Source organism: Archocentrus centrarchus, unplaced genomic scaffold, assembly GCF_007364275.1.
Source record: "Archocentrus centrarchus isolate MPI-CPG fArcCen1 unplaced genomic scaffold, fArcCen1 scaffold_30_ctg1, whole genome shotgun sequence".
In the NCBI taxonomy this organism is placed as follows: domain Eukaryota; kingdom Metazoa; phylum Chordata; class Actinopteri; order Cichliformes; family Cichlidae; genus Archocentrus; species Archocentrus centrarchus.
Window position 1 is genome coordinate 2,146,974 of NW_022060259.1, and position 18,760 is coordinate 2,165,733.

The 18,760-nt window shown below is 45.4% G+C and overlaps 1 protein-coding gene across 2 annotated transcripts in view; it reads left to right on the forward strand.

The window, feature by feature from the left end:
- Positions 1 to 18,760, forward strand: part of grk3 (G protein-coupled receptor kinase 3) — a 61,952-nt gene that overhangs the window by 32,938 nt on the left and 10,254 nt on the right. For both annotated transcript variants that reach the window (XM_030724032.1, XM_030724031.1), the window contains exons 4-16: positions 112 to 213; positions 1,402 to 1,476; positions 3,167 to 3,228; positions 3,341 to 3,392; positions 3,730 to 3,821; positions 3,908 to 4,007; positions 5,964 to 6,042; positions 6,570 to 6,700; positions 9,475 to 9,569; positions 10,654 to 10,761; positions 14,422 to 14,488; positions 18,003 to 18,103; positions 18,535 to 18,601. In XM_030724032.1, coding sequence (XP_030579892.1) covers positions 112 to 213; positions 1,402 to 1,476; positions 3,167 to 3,228; positions 3,341 to 3,392; positions 3,730 to 3,821; positions 3,908 to 4,007; positions 5,964 to 6,042; positions 6,570 to 6,700; positions 9,475 to 9,569; positions 10,654 to 10,761; positions 14,422 to 14,488; positions 18,003 to 18,103; positions 18,535 to 18,601 — 1,131 coding nt within the window. The remainder of the gene's footprint in view (positions 1 to 111; positions 214 to 1,401; positions 1,477 to 3,166; positions 3,229 to 3,340; positions 3,393 to 3,729; positions 3,822 to 3,907; positions 4,008 to 5,963; positions 6,043 to 6,569; positions 6,701 to 9,474; positions 9,570 to 10,653; positions 10,762 to 14,421; positions 14,489 to 18,002; positions 18,104 to 18,534; positions 18,602 to 18,760) is intronic.

Sequence of the window (18,760 nt, forward strand, 5' to 3'; positions counted from 1 at the left end):
ATGACAGATTTGGGGGCTGTAATCCTGCTAATTCAGATTGAGCCCTCCCAGCACGGGCTCCGGCCTCGCTGCGGTGTTGTGCTAAGCTGAGCGCGTGTGTGTCCGTTTCAGATTAAGGACTACGAGAAGCTGGACTCGGAGGAGGAACGGTTGAGCCGCAGCCGGCAGATTTACGATGTTTACATCATGAAGGAGCTCCTGTCCTGTTCACATGTGAGCACGCTGCCTTCACAGCCACACCAGAGCACTCAGGGGTCAGGCTCATGCAGACACACAGGGCACACACCTCATTGGAGTTGGTTAATAGTTTTCCCAACCTGATGGTCTCTGTAGTATCCCTTTGTGTCAAAGGTGAGGAGGAGATAAGGATGGTCGTGTTGTTGAGACACACAGAGTCATTTTAAGTGTGTGTATAAAAAAAAAAAAAGGCTAATTGTGTCTAATTTTCATGACCCTGATATAATACGATCAGGAACTCATAATTAGGAGCGAGAGTTGTCCACTAACATGGATATAAAAGCTCCTTTCAGCGAGGAAGCTCACTGTTAGAGACGAATGCTTTTAGATGATCGCGGGAATGATTGTGCCGGATGTTCAGGCTGCGTCAGCACTGACAGTGAGAGCAGGGGAACGGTTCCGGGTGCTCGAGCCGGTTCACAGATGAGACACAAAAACACACAAGAAGAACATTGTGAAATCAGATGAATGTGTCAGTGTCCAAAAGACTTAAAATCCACTCTTAGCTTGCCTGTTTTTTTTCCTCATGTAAAGTATCAGAGTGATCAGTGTGTAGGAAACAGTTTGTCAAAGTAGTCAAAGTGAGCTCATTTCAGCTGCTGTTTCCTCCGACCTTCAGCTGTGCTCAGATTCAGTCTGACAGCTCAGACCTGCACGGCCACCTGCACGCAGCCACAGCGTGCAGCAAACTGAGGGGTCAGAAATCTTGGGACTGTACGTGGAAACTGGATGTTTGTGGTACCAAACATGGTGTCCTGTGGCCTCAGTTATCCGATTTAATAAATTACTACTGATGGTAAATCCATACAGTGTTTCTGGACCAATCCGGCCTCCATTCCGACCTGTTCAGTCCTCACCGTGCCTCTCCCAAACCGGCTGGAACAAGTCAGCACGCACTCACACCACAGTGCTGCTTTTGTCCTCCTGCAAGGCAACAATTTGGGATGTAAAGCAACCCCGGTGCTTGCTGCTGTTGCTGTCTAAAGGGAGGAAGTTATTAAACACCCACCGCCCACGCACACTCAGATATTAGTGCTGTTCTCGGCAGCAGCTCGGCGTTACACCAGGGGTCGCACACGCTCACAACAGAGAAAACAGAAGTGAAATTACTGGTTAAGCTGCATTTTAATGACCTTTGGTTTTATTTCCTCCTCTTTGTCACAGCCATTCTCTAAGAAAGCAGTGGACCATGTGCAGAGTCACTTGGCGAAGAAGCAGGTCCCCCCAAATCTCTTTCAGGTAAAAAAAAAAAAAATACGTGTTTTGGTTAAGGGCATAAAAATGTTTGTTGTCTTTAAACGGTTTTCTGCTAACATAAGTGGAGCTGCACATGTCTGAACTGTATGTTTAAACATGTAAGAAGAAGAAAGTGAAGGATGATACAGTGAAACAAGCACACACTTACAGACACTTACAGTTCACACATTCAGAGCGTCCATCTTTGCAGGCGCAGTCCCCGACATCAGTCAGCCCCACCCCCTTTCTGTTTCAGTGCAGTGTGTAAACGGCCCCTCGACCTTAAAGCAAGGCAGCTTCATTCATGCGCGTGACATGTTAAATGACCTTTTATTGCTTTACAGCTTTGGCGTTCTCACCGTGAAGGTGTCAAACTAACATTTGTCCTCAGACTGAATGACCCAGGCTGTAACAGCTGATTTGATGATTATCCAGAAAATACTGATTTTTCACATCAGCTGATATCGTCACCGTGCCATATATTAAAATGGAAACAGTCACTTGTGCTGTTGGATCCTGTGTACTCTGTTAACACCCTGCTGTTAGAGCCAGGAGCCCAAAATGTGAGGAAGGAAATAGCACTGGTGTTAGCATCTGTGTGAGTTCTTGTTGAAACGGGCATGTTGGTGCATTCAGCAGAAATTTGTGCTTTTGTTTTGACATTTCTGACCGTTTATTAAAAAATTCTTGCGTGTAAATGTAGGTTTTTTTCTAAAGCCATGAGCAGAATGTGAGAAACTGTGTGTGTCTGTGTGACACCACTTTATACCACAAACTGCTGCAAATGTAACATTTCACTAACTGGACACCTCAGCAGGTGCACTTCTGCAAAAGGCAAAGCCTCCTGGGCCGGCGTACAGTGCTGCGTTATAATAAAGGAACATTTAAGGACAATAAAGTAAAAAATGTAAAAACCAAAGGGGGTGTGTTGAGTGACCAACCCCACCGTGCCTATTTTGGGAAATGTTTTGTCCGTTCCTGTCACATGATTGGTTAAAAATAACTGTGATTGCCCAATGAGACTCTAAGAAATGCTTCTCGTGTCAGAGACCTGTTTACTAGCGTGCCTGTATCACCTGGATGTTGCACTGTGTATTCAGACCTTATTTTTTCTCATATTCATGCTGTTGCTAATTAAACTTTTAGCATGAGGCATCAATTGCAACAAGGCCACCCAGAAAAATAACATGCAGAGCAACACAGACAAGAGCTTTCTTTCAGCTGAGTAAATCTAATCAGCAATTTCCTCTTTTAGACTGCAACATGGCTCCTATTCTGGACATAAAATCATCCCCAGTGACTAAATTTTCCCTCAAAAATATATCAACCTGTTAGCATTTCCTCTGTAACTCCTCAGTTCTTGAATTGTATCTGCAGCTGGAACACAGTGTCACACAGGGACTCTCACAAAATGCAAAGATGTGAATGTTGAGGTTCTGAGAAATGAGTTTGCTCACAAATAAAAGCAAAGTCAGCTCTGCTAAGGCTGAGCCCCCGAAGGGTCAGAAACAGGAAGTGAGCATGGCAGTCCTGCTCAATCAGACAATGCATTCGCAGACATCTGCAGAGAATTTTTACCATGCAGTCGCTGAGATGCCAGAGCAGACACTTACAGTGGGCTGGGCGTGTGCGTGTGTGTGTGTGCGTGTGTGTGTGTGTGTGTGTGTGTGTGTGTGTGTGTGTGTGTCTGCAGCCATACATCGTGGAGATCTGTGACAGCTTGAGAGGAAACATCTTCCAGAAGTTCATCGAGAGGTAAGTCACATTTTGGGGGTAGTGATGGATGAGTGTTTGATTTTCATTTCATGTGGGGTGGGGGCTGACACCATGTGTTCACATTTTGCCTTGTGCTTTTTTCCTCCCTCAGTGACAAATTTACTCGTTTTTGCCAGTGGAAGAACGTGGAGCTCAACATCCACGTGAGTATGAGGGGGCTGCCTGGGGCTCCTCCCCAAAGCTGCAGCAGAAAGACCCTGTTGACTGTTTAGAGATTCTCTGTGATGGGCTTATTGAGTTTGTAGAAAACAACAATTCATGTGTGATTCATCCTGCACTCTTTACTAATTTGCATGCAATGAAACACATTGTCGTGTGTGTGGTACCAGCAGAGCTGCTGAGTCCTGAGTTTGCTGCAAACTCGGCAGAGTCTAACTGACAGCTGCCACAGCAGTCTGACCCAAACAGCTTTTTGTTTCTGAGGTGAAAGTGATGTTTTTGCACTGGTTAAAGTCTCTCTGCTCCTCTCTCCTCCCCCAGCTGACCATGAATGACTTCAGCGTGCATCGGATCATCGGCAGGGGCGGCTTTGGAGAGGTGTACGGCTGCAGGAAGGCAGACACAGGGAAAATGTAGGATCGATAAACACATTAAAAGACACAATCAGTCCAGTTACCTGGGTGTGTGTAACCTGTGCCTTTGGCTCTCTGAATGTCAGGTATGCCATGAAGTGTTTGGACAAGAAGAGGATCAAAATGAAGCAGGGGGAGACGCTAGCGCTCAACGAGAGAATCATGCTGTCATTAGTCAGCACAGGGGTGAGTTCGGCACCGTGTTCGGGAGCTGAGTGTTCAGAGTGAAGTGTAAACAAGGCATCATGGAATACACTCAGCATATCTGAAGCCACTGGATAAAATGCTGTTTGGTAACGATTTACATTATAGCAGTAACCACCTGCCAGGCAGGCCCAGTTCCCACTTACTCCAAACTGTGTAAACGCTGATATATATTTAATGCAACCCAATAATATAAAATATAATAAAGGTGTACGACACTTTGTGCTGCTGCAGTGGTTCCTGAACAGGTTGTTAACTCCACGACACGCGCAGATGAGAACAGTCAGTTCCAGAGATATTTTCCTTCTAAACCTCTAAAGTATTTAACAAAAAAGACACATTAGTGTGTCAGAACTCTTCCAGTATTCAGCTCACCTCCCCTCAGACCTACATAGTGACCCCTTAACACAGGTGAGAGTTTTGATGAGGACAAAGCTGGAGACCACTGTCACGCTGATTGAGTTAGAATAGCAGACTGGATTTTTTAAAGGAGGATGGTGCTTGAAATCATCGCTCTTCCTCTTTTTACCGTGATTACCTGCAAGGAAACCGCTGCTGTCATCACTGCTTTGCCTCACAGGCAGGAATATGGCTGCTAGTAAGACTGCACCTAAATCAACCATTTATCTGTGGGATCGGGGCACCACTAGTGTAGAGCTTCCTGAGGAACAGCAGCAGGTGTGCAGAGAGGTGATGACTCTTGGACAATGACCTGGTGTCAGGAAGGGCAGCAAAGTCTCGATGTTTTCCTGCTCTCCAGGAAAGCATCGAGACTGATCATCTGCTAACAGTACAGGGACTGACCTGCTGAGGACCGGGAGAAAGTTTTTATTTTCTCTGATGAAGCAACCCTCTGACTGTTTGGGGCTTCTGGAAAAATGATCATCTGGAGAAGAAAAGCTGAGTGCTGCCATCAGTCCTGTGTCACGCCAACAGTAAAGCACCCTGAGAGCATTCATGGGTGGGGCTGCTTCTCATCCAAGGAGTGGACTCACTGAATAAAGAGTGGCACCAACACATCCTCAGGAACGTCTCCCACCCGTCCGAGAACAGTTAGAAGGACAGCACCTTCTCCAGCATGATGGAGCATCACGCCCAGACCTTCACCCACTGAGAACTTGTGGTTGCCCAGAAGTTGATTGACAGCATGCCAGGGCCAACTGCAGATATGTGATTGTCAATGAAAACCTCTGAAATGCTTCTAATTATACTTCAGTAACCACAGAAACATCTGACAGAGCTCCAAAAACACTGAAGCAGCAAACTGTGTGAAAACCAGTAATTTCATACAGTTTGCTGCAGTTAAACAGGCTCCACCTGAAGTCGTCTATCGCCTCCATGTTTACACGTCCTGCTTTATTGCAGAACAGAAGAGTCTGATGTATTCTTGAGAACAAAAAGGTTCACACACCCCAGTTTGTATAAAAAAACCCATTAAAGTTGAATTTGAGAGAAATGAAACACAAAAGCATCCGTTTGTTTCAGATCAGTTTTTGCTTCTTAAAACTGCTCAGGAGAGCTCACATTGGGCGCTCTATTTACGCTGCTTTAGCCTACCCCCAGTACCGAGCTGCTTTGCACCCCACCTGTAGTCCAGCTTCTTCTTCATTGCTGTATTTGCTGTAATCAGTCCACTGTCACTGATGCCTGCGCTCTTCTCTGCTGGTCTCGGTGATGCTCTTGTTATCTTATCCTTCTCATGGCTGTGGAGCAGGGGGGGTGCTCAGCCAGATACTTCAGATGGAAATGTCAGTGTTTTTTAGACCACCATGGTCCTGAGTGAAATATAATCAATTAAAGAGCTTTTCTTGTGGTTCAGGCTACGTAGTATTTTTACTAAAATCAATGAGCACATTAACAGATTTTAGAAAGATTAAGGATAGTTGGGAGGTTTTCACTTATAGACTTTAACCTCTTTGTCTGTCCGTCTTCCTCCAGGACTGCCCGTTCATCGTGTGCATGACGTACGCCTTCCACACCCCTGACAAGCTGTGCTTCATCCTGGACCTCATGAACGGTAGGCTGTCCTGCACCCTTCCTGCTTTAGATTAAAATCCAGCCTCATTCAGTCTATCCCGAGAAAGAAAGATTGGATTACTCGGCCTGCCGCCGGCCACTCGGGTCATTCCTCCCCGGGGAGGCAGAGAGCTGATGGGATTCTGATCTCACTGGTGACGCTTCACACCACCTGCCTGTGTTAGCTTTCTTTGCGTCAGCCTCCTTCTGAAGTCCCTCCTCAGGATCGGCCACCTTTCAGAATCAACAGTTAGCAGACTGATGGCTGTCTGAGCTTCAGTTATGCTGTAAATACAGACGATCATAAGATACCTGAGACAGCTGGAAAAGAGAAAAGTGTCAGTGTCCCATTGATTCTCATTTTCTCCCCACGAGAAGGTTACCACAACTTATTGATAGATATTGATTAAAACTGAGGTGTTTTGATGCACTTATCATGTCTCTGTGTGTGTGTGTGTGTGTGTGTGTGTGTGTGTGTGTGTGTGTGTGTGTGTGTGTGTGTGTGTGTGTGTGTGTGTGTGTGTTCAGGGGGTGATCTGCACTACCACCTGTCTCAGCACGGCGTGTTCAGTGAGAAAGAGATGCGTTTTTATGCAGCTGAAATCATTCTGGGTCTGGAGCACATGCACAACCGCTTCGTCGTCTACAGAGACCTCAAGGTAGACCCCTCTCTGCCTCCAGATGGAAATGATTTCCAACTATGCAGCTATTCATGCTGTCAGTAGGTTCCATGAAAAGGCCAACAATGAGTTTGTCCCGTTTAAAGAAATGTATAAAGTTCACAGGAGGCTGAAATCCTCAAGCTCTGATCCAAATTTTAAGTCCTCACCTTCAAATGGCAGATATTTTATTTTTTTGTCTAAGCAGCTGCTTCTTTTTCAGTGGATTGATGAGAATTGAGGAATAATCTTCATCTTAATAACTGAGCTCACAGCTGCTGATGTACTGAGCTACAGTACATTTAGGTGTTCCTAATATTTTGCCCTGTATGTGAATAAGTGAGCGTACAGTAGAAGAGCAGGGCTGTGGTATAGGAGTGTGGGACTGGTCAGGTGAGTGTAGCTGTGACAGAAGTGACCTTGAGGTTAACACAGTATGAATGCAGATCATTTAACCCCTTCAGCCAGATACAAAATGATCTGCCTACATAATCTTTTTAGGTAGAAGAGGTCAGAAAACGATTACAGTACAGTATGTAACCCTGGAGGTGATGTACACAGGTGTGTATGTGGTGACCGAGGGGTTCATGTGAATGTACAGTACACTGAGCTGTTTTACAGTAATGTAACATTTTCCAGATATTTGCAGTGAATGTTTAAAGAGCACTATGTGGCATGTTGTAGTTATGAAATGCTTTTTTTTTTTTTATTGCCAACATGTGACTAGATTGTTATGTAACTTAAAGTGTAATGACCTTTGACCCTCTTGGTTGCCTCTGACAGCCTGGGAACTGTTTCATGATGGAGGTCACAAAGGATGTGACATTTCTGCTGAGGGTGGTGTTTCTCGGCGCTCGCTGCTTCCTCCTTGCTGCGCTCACAGTGGGCAGCCTGCAGCCGACAGCTGTTAGTGATGCCTGCCGCACCGAGAGCCGGCTAATCACCGGAGTTAGCAGATTAAAGTCAGAGACGCGTCAGGAAGGCATTGGATTTATCAGGAGGGTTGGGTTTGGTTTGGGGGATCAGAAGAGACTCCCAGCTGGTTTTCCATGTTGGCCAGTGCTAACTGGGGCCATCTGCAAACTGAGTGAGTGGGTAACATCAGCCAGACTCTCACCGATAAATTTGCTAACTGGTCTGTCAGTTACAAATAAGCATTAAGTGGACTAGTTCTTATATAGTGCTTTTCTACTCAGTATGAGCGCTTATACAACATCTTTACATTCACCCATACACTCCCATTCATACAAGCACTTCCATGTTTACTAAGCTAAGTGCTTTTTAATTAGCTAACACTCACACACATTCATACTCCGACGGGACGGTCGGAGAGCAACTTGGGGTTAAGTATCTTGCCCAAGGATACATTGGCATGTAGCCTGGAGTAGCCAGGAATCGAACCACTGACCTTCCGATCAGTAGGTGACCCGCTCTACCTACTGAGCTACAGCCACCCACACAGACTCCAGATGGAAATGATTTCCAACTATGCAGCTACAGAGTTACTGTTAGCTGTTGGTCGCTGTCACAGACTATCATGCAAACCCAAATCTCAGTAAGGAAGTGCTCTTTGTGTCAGTGACGTCACGGGGTGCTGGGATCCGTGCTGCTAACTGATTGCAGGTAGTGGTCCAAAGCAAAGCTGACTGACTGATTAGAGTAAACCAAAAGCAGCTCAGGGTTACTTGGCAGAGCTTAAAGCAGCAGCATGTATAGAAGCAGCAGTCAAAGCTGAATGAAGCCTCTTTGGAGGCTTCAGTGTAACCCTGCAGGCTTGTTCCAGCGGGGCACTGGACAGATGTTAGTTCCCGTTATGGATACTGTAGGGAAAGAAAAGCCTTTACTACGATACAGTGAGAAGTGTGCTCAGCTGAAACTGAACCTCAGCAGGCTGCATGTGTCGGTGAGAACAGGACCGGCTTACACATTTTTATTTTAACATTCTGGAAGCCTTCATTAGATTATTTTATTGCCGTGTGTGTCTTTTGTATTGTGTAACGTATTACCACTTTATGGAGCCGTTTCCCCGAATGTTCCCCATAGACACATCCAGCAGCTATTGGGTAACACTGCACTCGTTAGCAGTGGCTCTCGGGTCTACCTGAGAGCACACACACAATCCAAACAGTAAAGTTTGAGCTCATAAAAACCACAGCGATCAGCTGGAGGAAGGCTGAACCCTCCACGGAGCTGCTGATATTTCTCTGTGGGTTCGTCTCTGAAAGCAGCACCGCCTCCATTAACGTGCAGTTGTCTAAAACCACCTCTGAAACTGAGCAGCTGTTTGAGGAAAGTGTTTTATCTGCCATGTTACCTTTAGATTCAAGCGTGATATTTAGACTGTTATAAAAATGTAAAAGGTGGATCCAAACCCTGAACATGAACAGTTCCACGCTGCACTCCTTGGTCCGCAGACCCACAGGTGCTCCTCCACAGATTGAGGGCAATTGGAGGAAAAAGTTGGACTGACTGCCAGAATAATGGATATATTTTGCTGGAAGTCATCGAGCAGCTTTAGGCTTCAGTAAACAGTGCAGTTCAATGCAAATGATACTCTGAGGCAGAGTTGGAGAGAGAGGGAGCTCCACAACCAGGACAGGAGGCTCTGATTCTGCGTTCACACTGAATTTCTTCTGGCTGAACGGAAATTGTAACTTAAGTCTTGAATTAGTCGGGTCTCCAGCACAGTATCCTACGCTTTATCGTGTTATCTCTCACACTCCCCATCACCCTCTTCATCACTCTGCCTATGTGTGTGTGTGTGTCCTCCTCAGCCAGCTAATATCCTGTTGGATGAACACGGTCATGTTCGTATCTCCGACCTCGGTCTGGCCTGCGACTTTTCCAAGAAGAAGCCCCACGCCAGTGTGTAAGTGCACCTGTCTGAGTTCAACTCCATCTGCAAAGGATTTATGTCTCTAGGAGCAGGTTGGCTGATAAATATGCATAAATATAAACTATTACCTGCTCAGCACTTTCACTTCCCTCTGAACCTCCACGCTCTCACAGCGATTACATTTTCAAAGTTTCAGCACATAGAGCCGTGTTTGGTTTGGGTTTTATCAGCTCGCTGCGCCGTGGCAGCTGAAGAAGCAGAAAGGGGCGGTGCAGCGGACCTGATGGATCGTGCATTAAAGCAGCAAAATAAAAAGAGTCTGTGGTGAGGTTCCCAAGAACCGTGCTGTATTAAGTTACTGCTAATGCAAGGCAAACATTTCCTGCTACTGCAGCTTCACATTAAAAGCTTTTAAGTGGTGAAACACATTTTAATTGAATATGAAGTAACCACAGGAAATGCACCATGTTGGCACTTACTCTGCTGGTTAATGTGCTCCCTCAGCGCCGCCGGCTGAGCTCTGCCAAAGATCGTTAGTGAGCAAAACGCCACACCACGCTGTAAGGTTTCAGCCAGCGAGCTGCCAGAGAGGGATGCTCAAACAGAGCGATGATCGCACCGCAGCAATCAGGGCTGGGCAGTGTGAACCCAAAATAACTTGATATTTTTAGGTTAAATGGTAATATATGATGTGTTGGTGGTGCGTTCCCTAAGTGTTTCTTCAGTAAAGCTGCAGTTGACGTTATCTTTCAGCGCGCTCTCTGATTCTCACACTTCCTGCCGGCCGTTTAAAGCTCAGAGGGCCGCGCAGCGCCGCCGACTTATGACTGTGGCTTTAAAGCTTCAAGTCGGTTTGTTAGTTTGTGGTGTTGACTTTGTTGTCACGACTTTAGATCCAAACCTGAGTGAAGATCAGCAAATCTAATAAAATAACGAGTTTGCACCTGTTAATAACTAGATAATAAACCAGTATAAAACTAGCCCTTAACTGAGTAAGCTTCCAGTAGCCTGTCACTGTCCCAAACATCTTAATTATAAGGAGAAATCATTTCATACCATTTCCTGCTCTGAACTGTGCTGCATTGATGCTTTTTGACATGTGCTGTGCTTGTTGCAGTGGCACTCATGGCTACATGGCTCCAGAGGTTCTTCAGAAGGGGACGGCGTACGACAGCAGCGCCGACTGGTTCTCCTTAGGCTGCATGCTCTTCAAACTCCTCCGAGGGTAACTACTCAAGCTTTACGTGTTCCTCTCTCCTCTTTTCCTCCTCGGTCTCCTTCGTCCTGACTTCCTGTCTGCTTTCAAACCTCTGAATAAACGCTTTGAATCTACTCGCTCCCCCTTCTCGGCGGCTCTCGCCAGCCTGCTTTCTATTTGGTGTGTGTTTGATCTTGTTTGTGTGCGAGCCTGTGTGTGTGTTTGTTTGATCTTGAGTGTGTAAATGCCAGAGGTCTGGGCCCAGTAGGTCAGGAATCGGGGAAAAGGGGGAAGTGTGTGTGTGTGTGTGTGTGTGTGTGTGTGTGTGTGTGTGTGTGTGTGTGTGTGTGTGTGTGTGTGCAGGCTCTGGATGCTCGTCCTGACTGAGAGAGAAAAGGAGAAGAGCGAGTGTGACGTGTCTTTCCATTGATGTTGGGATCAGTGTGTCTGAACACTTTAAAGAAGAAGAGTGTTGAGCTGTTTGGTCAAAGGTTGGCTGCATGTTTCCACACTTGAGTCCAAATTCTCAGTCCTGCGTGAGATTATTTTAAAAATAAAAAGATTTGGTCCGTATTATTTTATCCTAAATATGATCTTTTTCACATTTAACACTTGAAAAATATTAATACCATCCGTGGAGGGAATTAGCCTAGCTTAGCATAAAGACTAGAAACTGCTAGCCTGCTTCTGTCTAAAGAACAAACATCAATATTTCTGAAGTGTGTGTGTGTGTGTGTGTGTGAGATGTTTTATAAAGCACTTTGAGTGCTCAGTAGAGCAGAAAAGCTCTATATGAGAACTGGTCCATTTACTATATCTGTCAGTACATACAGTATATGCTGTGTATGCGTGTATATACACATACACAGTCATTCAGCGGACTTTGCCTTACTCTCTGCACTTGATGGTGACTTGTGCACTTGGCTTGAAGTTGGCCTCTAGTGTTCTCCACATTCCCACCGAGTTCCTGATGGAGGCTCTTCGGGTCCTGTTCTAGAGGTTCCAGGATCCGTGTCTGAGGCGTGGAGTCACGGCTTTCTTGTAACCCAGGCAGTGCACAGGTTGGTCAGTCTGGTCTTACAGTCTGGAGTGACTGCTCTATCTGCCAGTAGCTGGTGTTTTGCTCCCCTGGTATCTCTGCCAGTTCCTGTGTGGGCCTCGTTCACGTATTCAGTCATATTCCTGCTCATCTTCGCTGCTGTGACGCCTGACAGGAGTTTCCACGTTGCAGCTTATTGGCCCGTAGTTGGATGGGACTGGTCCCTTCTGGGGTTACAAAGGTAAAAAACCATGGAGGGAGAGATCATATAGGCCGGGCACATCTATACATTTATCTATGTGAAATTTGCAGATTACACCATCTGATAATCATAAAGTGAGATTTGTATTTTGTGACAGCCCTAAGTGAAAGCCATTTTTGAAATACCTCGTGCTTTCTGGGGTGAGGAGAAGGTTTTCGCTCAGTGCTGGTTCCCTCGGCTCCTGGAGGAAACCTGTGTCTCCTCAGCTGCTTGATGCTCCATTATACCAAACGGCTCGTCTCTAACTGTGTTTGACTGCTGCCTGGTGCAGAGGACGTGCTGTACGGTGGCTTTCTGTGAAGCTTTTTCACCAAACGGATGCCTGCTGATGAGAAATGTGGGAGTGAGGAAAGAAACGGTAAACTGGAGCATCATGAACAAAAGCATCGAGTGTAAAGACCCCTCAGAGCAGCGCAGAACTACGAGGGCCTACAGTTGGTTATACTTCAAAATGCACGTGGAGATCTGATGCATTTCCAATGTGATGTTGATTTTAGTGCAGCTTTAACACCACACAAAAAGTAACTGCTGGTGGTGGACGCAGCCTCACTCAGGCTCCGGTTCAGCTTGTGTTGAAAGTGAAATATAAAAGGAAAATCAAAAGTAGTCAAAAACTGCCGGTTACACTCCAGACTCCACGTAGGGCAAAATCTTCAAAATCAGGTCTGATATTGGGTACACGGCTGTGCCCAACGGAACGCCATCTGGAGCCGATCCAGATTCTGGATTTGCAGCTACTTGAATTTAAACTCCATCTGAGGCACGTTTTTGGCCGTATGTCAGCTGAACAAAGACACAGCATCCTCATTTACTGCAGTAAGAGCCACCTCACTATTGGCCATGTAAATTCAGTGTTTCCTTCATACACCCGTCCTCTGATTAAAGTCCAATGGTCCAATGATTAACATCCCTCCAGTGTCAGTGCTGTTCTTTATGTCAGCTGGCTCAGGCTGAGTATTTAGGCTTATTGAATTAGTTTGGAGGATACTGCTCTCTCATTAAGACGTCGATCAGTCGCACTCTCTGGATCTTAGAGGTGTTTTGGCTTGTAAATATAGATATATAGATAAAGATCTATTGGCACCTGAAGCAGTGCTCACTTAAGTGGGTGTGCCGGCTCATGGACTGAATCAAACCTGTGTTTGTGTGTGATAACCTCTTTAAGCTGCCTCACAGATGTCCAGTCAGCAGCTCTGGGATTGGTTCTCAGATCTGAGCAAACCGTTTGGTTTCATATTTTTCATTCACTGAAATTCAAGTGCTGCTGTTTTCTTCTTACCTCTGTAAAGTGTCTTGAAAGGCACTTACAAATAAAATGTATTATTATTATTATTATTATTATTATTATTATTATTATTGCAACAGTAAGGACTGAATTAATTTCCTCGGACCCTTGAATCACAAGCATATGTGCATGTGTTGTAATGCTGTGATGTGTGAGTAATCTGCAGTGTGAGGGTTATTCACAGTTCCACTTTGATCTTTTTTATTTTTTTGGTTAATGTGTCTGTTTTTAATAACTTATTATAAAGTCTGTGTGTTTATTAAGTATTCAGAAAGCATAGATCTTAAACTGCCCGTGTGCTCCTCATGCACAGGCATTGCTTTTCCACACACTATTGAACGGTCAGACCTTATTAATCAACTATTTACGTATAAATATATCTATTAATATCATTTGTACATTATCATTTACTTTGATTGTTTTTCTGTGGCTTTAAAGTGATGGCACAAAAGGAGGCCATGGTTAGCCAGCTAGCTGTAGCTTACCTCCTCTGCAGCAGTTTGAGTCATAACTTTAAACAACGTGAGCTGAAGAAAGCGAGCGAGCCTGAAGAGTTTGGCTAAGTTAGCTGCAGACGGGACGCTGCTGTGTTCGCTGGTTGACCTAAACATGCGCGCTAGCAGAGAAGCTAACAGATGCAGCAAGTATGACTCAAAGGTCCTCCAGACCTAAAGCCTGCTTCAGGCTGGGCTAATCTAAGCTAACCTGTTTATAAGCTTGTGATCGGATTCTTTTGCACTGTGTAGCAGAGCTGGACAGCATCATGGTTTTATGCACTGACCTGTACCACATTAGACTGATTAAACTGAAATACGTTTCGTAATTAAACTTGATGGTAAATGGTCCTTTTTATCCTAACTGTGCTGGTTGGACAGGAACTCGAGCTAGATTGAAACCTCCAGTTTCTTCAGTGTTCTCAGTACGAGCTGCAAACACACTCATCAACATCCTCAAACCGCTGAGTCAGCAGGTGTGCCGGCAGCATCTGTGTAACTTAACTTGAGGGAGTTTTTTCTTGCTTCCAAACATCTCTCACCTATATGTCCTGTTTCCAGTCATCTCCAGTGTCAGCATCAGTCTCTCTGTCTTTCCCTGCTTCAGGCACAGTCCCTTCAGACAGCACAAGACCAAAGACAAGCACGAGATCGACCGCATGACGCTCACCATGGTAAGACGCATCCACAAGTTGCATGAGATGCATATACTGTAAGGTATCTCTGTGTCAACACATTTCAGGTAGTGTGTCTTTGTTGAACCCTGAGCACATTTGGTGTGTTTGCCCTCAGTAATTCCAAATGCACACATACATCCCTGTACATACTGTACTGTGTACATACTGTACTGTGTACCAACAGCCGAGCACGTTCTGTTAGCAGCTCTTCCTGCGCATCCTCCACAGAGTTGTATGGGTTCAAGTTTTTGGCTCATGTTTCAGTGTCTCGGCCTGCTACCATCTACTGTTCAGCTTTCTGTTTGTTTTGCTTCTTCATAGGAAGATGAGCAGATGAAGCATATTTCAGAAACCAAACTGAGCTGAGTGAGACAGAGTAGGCTCTTGGTTCAGATGGAGCCAGCAGGTTTACACTCTGATTTCTTCCATCCTCTAAAGGATGGAGGTGATTTATCTCTGAGAGCCGTCGCTGCAGTGAAGTGAGAAACTGTGCATGTCGGAGCAGATCCATAATCCAAGCAGTTTTTCTAAGCAGTGCTGCATTTGCACCATAAAATGGGTTTGAAAACATGCTCATAAAGATAGAATCATAAGTTCTGACTTTATTGTTCTGCTCTGGAGAAATCCATAAAATAGATTTCTTATTAGTTATTACCATATGAACACGATCTTGTAAATTTGATCTCATAGTGCAGAGAGTGTGTGTGAGGGGAGAGAGCAGCACTCTGAGAGAGACACACACAGACACACACACACACACACACACACACAGCGGTCACATCACTGAAAGCAGCGCGGTGCGAGCGCCCGAGTCTTTTTCAGGAGCAGCTTCTGGCCAACGTGCCTCGCAGTTTGCTGCTGTCGCACTAACAGCCTCGCTGCACCCACCGAGCAACAGAAATACACACAGTCGGTGAGTGAACTGACTGTTTATAGGCACAGTGGGGTGAAACTCATATAAAGTAGAATTTAAAAAAATCTATCCACAGTACTGTTAAAGTACGGGGTCGATAAGCAGTCGCTGCACGAATGCAGGAGCTGTTAAAATCTTAATGAAGCACTTTGTCCAAAATGTTTACGTATTGCTGTATTGAACTGGGGCTGGGATAGACTTTAGTGTAATACTGCTTTTTACTAAAAGATTGCATTGTGGGTCAGTGAAGCCGCTCTTAATGAAGCCTCTTCAGGAAATGTGGGTTGGACAAAAAAAAAATATCTAAAGGTAAAAAAACAGCAGCACACATCGAAAACATTTTGACACACCCACTGTGATGTACTGCCCCCTGGTGGTGAGTTTTAGTTCAACTGCAGTGGGTAACTGCAAAAAGCACCTTTAAGTTTGGATCTATAGTCTTGATGGTTCAGTATAACACAAACTACACCAGAGGGGCTGTAGTCCATCCAGTCTCTGTTAGAGGAGTTTGATGATGTCATGGCTCAGAGCGAGAGAACCTGGGATGAACGGTGTCCACTGAGGACACCCGGTGACACATCTGCTCTCACCCACCCACCCCACCCCATATCCAAGCCAGACTAGTGAAAAAAGAAAAGCATGTCATGTTAGAGTGCAGACGAGTTTATAGTGATGAACAGCAATATGAATATTCACCACAGCCTCTGCTTCCCATCACAGTGGAACACGTCCAAGTCTCTGACTGCGTTTGTGTGTTTTCTGAGGACATGAAACAATTGAGAAGGATCGTTGGTCCCTCCCCCACACACACACACACACACACACACACACACACACACACACACACACACACACACACACACAGGCCCTATTTTACTGAGCAGGACCTCTAAACAGAGAAAGTATGATCTTTCATATCACAACAAATCCAGATTAGGATTTTAATCTAGCCACTTAATCTGGTTTTATCCCCTTAATCCTTGTCTGGGTGTGTATCTGTGTTTCAGAACAGGGGGGTGGGGGGAGGAGGATTGTGATTCATCTCTGAACAGGCTAAAAATACTCCCCTATATGTCCTAATGTTTATTAAACATGATGAATGGTTTCATTACATAAACATGATGGAGGGAGAGCGCAGTGCAAAGGCTCAGAGCTGAGCTGCCAAGACAGGAAGAGATGGATGGAACAGATCTCAGTAGATGGCACGTCTGAACTCTGAAACATCTTCATGAAGCAGCTGGGAAAAGAAATCCAAGGGTGGAGGCTGACTTGGGTTGTAGCAAAACAGCTGGAGGTTGGATTTACTGTAGTTCAGCTGTCGATGTGTCCTGTTTACCACAACCTGTCTGATAAAAGCTGTTACGCTTTAAGAAAAGACTAGAAGAAGAAGAAGAGGACTTAAGTTGCCAAGTGGAACGTTTTCTGGCCTTTTAGATGATTTGTAGGGTGGTCAGAAATTGTTGAACAATCACGTTTGAGCTTCAGACTGTGCTGGTTTTTAAGGGAGGGCACGTCTCGCTGTGCTGCAGGGGAAAGTATCTGGTCTAACCATGTTGCTTCCACCTTACAGCTTTGTTTTCCACCCTTTTTTTTTTTTTTTGGTGCCAGTTGGTGACCATGACTGGATTGTAGCTGTAAAACATGCACAGGCTTGTTTGATTTGTAGATTCCCAAAAGATAAAGTTAGAAGTGATTGTTGCAGCACAGAGGAAGAGTCTGACTCGTCTGCAGCGCTCATTTCAGGCTGAACTTTGGCTGATGGGAAACATTATAACAGAGAACTGTTGCAAATACTATGAATGTGAGATAAACATGTTAGTATTGACAACAACTTAGCATTTTGTAACAACCCACAGTGCTTTATAATCAGCAAAATTCAGTTATGATGATTTTCAGTTGCAGACAGACCTCTGCACCCTGAGCAGTGTGGGGCCTGTGTTGATACACTGTTTCACTGAACTGGCACAACCAGTGCAGCATCTACATACAGTTACAGGTACATTAGTCACTTATTAAACAGTTTAACAGAGTGTATGTATATATTTGGGCCTGTGTGGACCAGTGCGGTCATTCCAGCCTGGAGAACGATCTTCTGACCAGCAGCTGTCAGAGGGCGAGAGGCAGGTTACACCCTGTACAGGTCACCAGTCTGTCGCAGGGCTCACACACAGACAGACAACCATTCATGCCTATGGGCAATTTAGAACCAGCAGTTAACCTAACCCCATTAACTGCAGGTGTTTGCACTGTGGGAGGAAGCCGGAGTACCCGGAGAGAATTCAGGATTCAAACCCAGGACCTTCTTGCTGTGAGGCAGCAGTGCTAACTGTCATACCCTCGTGCTGCACTAACTTAGTTTTCATGATGCGTTATTAATATTTATTGACTTTACCAAATACTGTTATATTGACGTGCACTCTTTCCTTAATAGATTTTCAGGTGTTAGCTCCGGGTTTGGTTACTGTTAGGATGATATTTTAGTTTTGAACAGTGCTCACTGAGAAGTTCAGCACTCATGTCGTTCCCTCCTCTTCCCGTCCTTCCCTCCTCTTCCCGTCCTTCTTCCCTCTTTTCCGTCCTCCCTCTTTTTCCTCACAGAATGTGGAGCTGCCAGACTCTTTCACTGCAGAGCTCAAAGATCTGCTGGAGGGGCTGCTGCAGAGAGATGTGTCCAAGAGGCTCGGCTGCCAGGGCCGGGGGTATGACACACACACGCACGCACGCACGCGCGCGCGCACAGGCTACATTTCATATTAACCCCCGTCACATATCAGCATTGATGTGCACAGCATGCGAACAAATTCATCAGTCAGATAAATTTTGCTAGATGTGCTCATTAAGTCTCTTAACACTGGGTGGTGTAGTTCGCAGCCCAGTGGAGATGAACAGAGGCAGACATGTGGTCTGATAGAAGCTAATATAACTCATAACTAATTTCAGAATTGCTGTCATTTTGCATCAGCTCAGAATTAATGCCAAAGGACGGATCACTGTCTGCTCTGAGCTTTGGGTTAAATGGCAGGGTTCTGGTCAGAGAGGGTGTAGTGTGGCAAACACTGCCACCTAGTGTGCATATGAGAATTAACACCTGTGTGAGAAATCATCACTGTTTCTCTTCGTCCCTGTGCAGAGCCTCTGAGGTGAAGGAGCACCAATTTTTCAAAGGCATTGACTGGCAGCAGGTGTACCTCCAGAAGGTGAGTGAGCTTTACTCCGCCCATCAATCATCTGTTCTTTTAGGAGTTCTTTATCAAGCCTGGGAGCTTACAGTCCTCAGTGGATGACTTATTTTAGGATAAGACACGAATTTACCGAGTGTTTGATCCGATAGCGATCAGCGCTGGTTTGATGGCTTT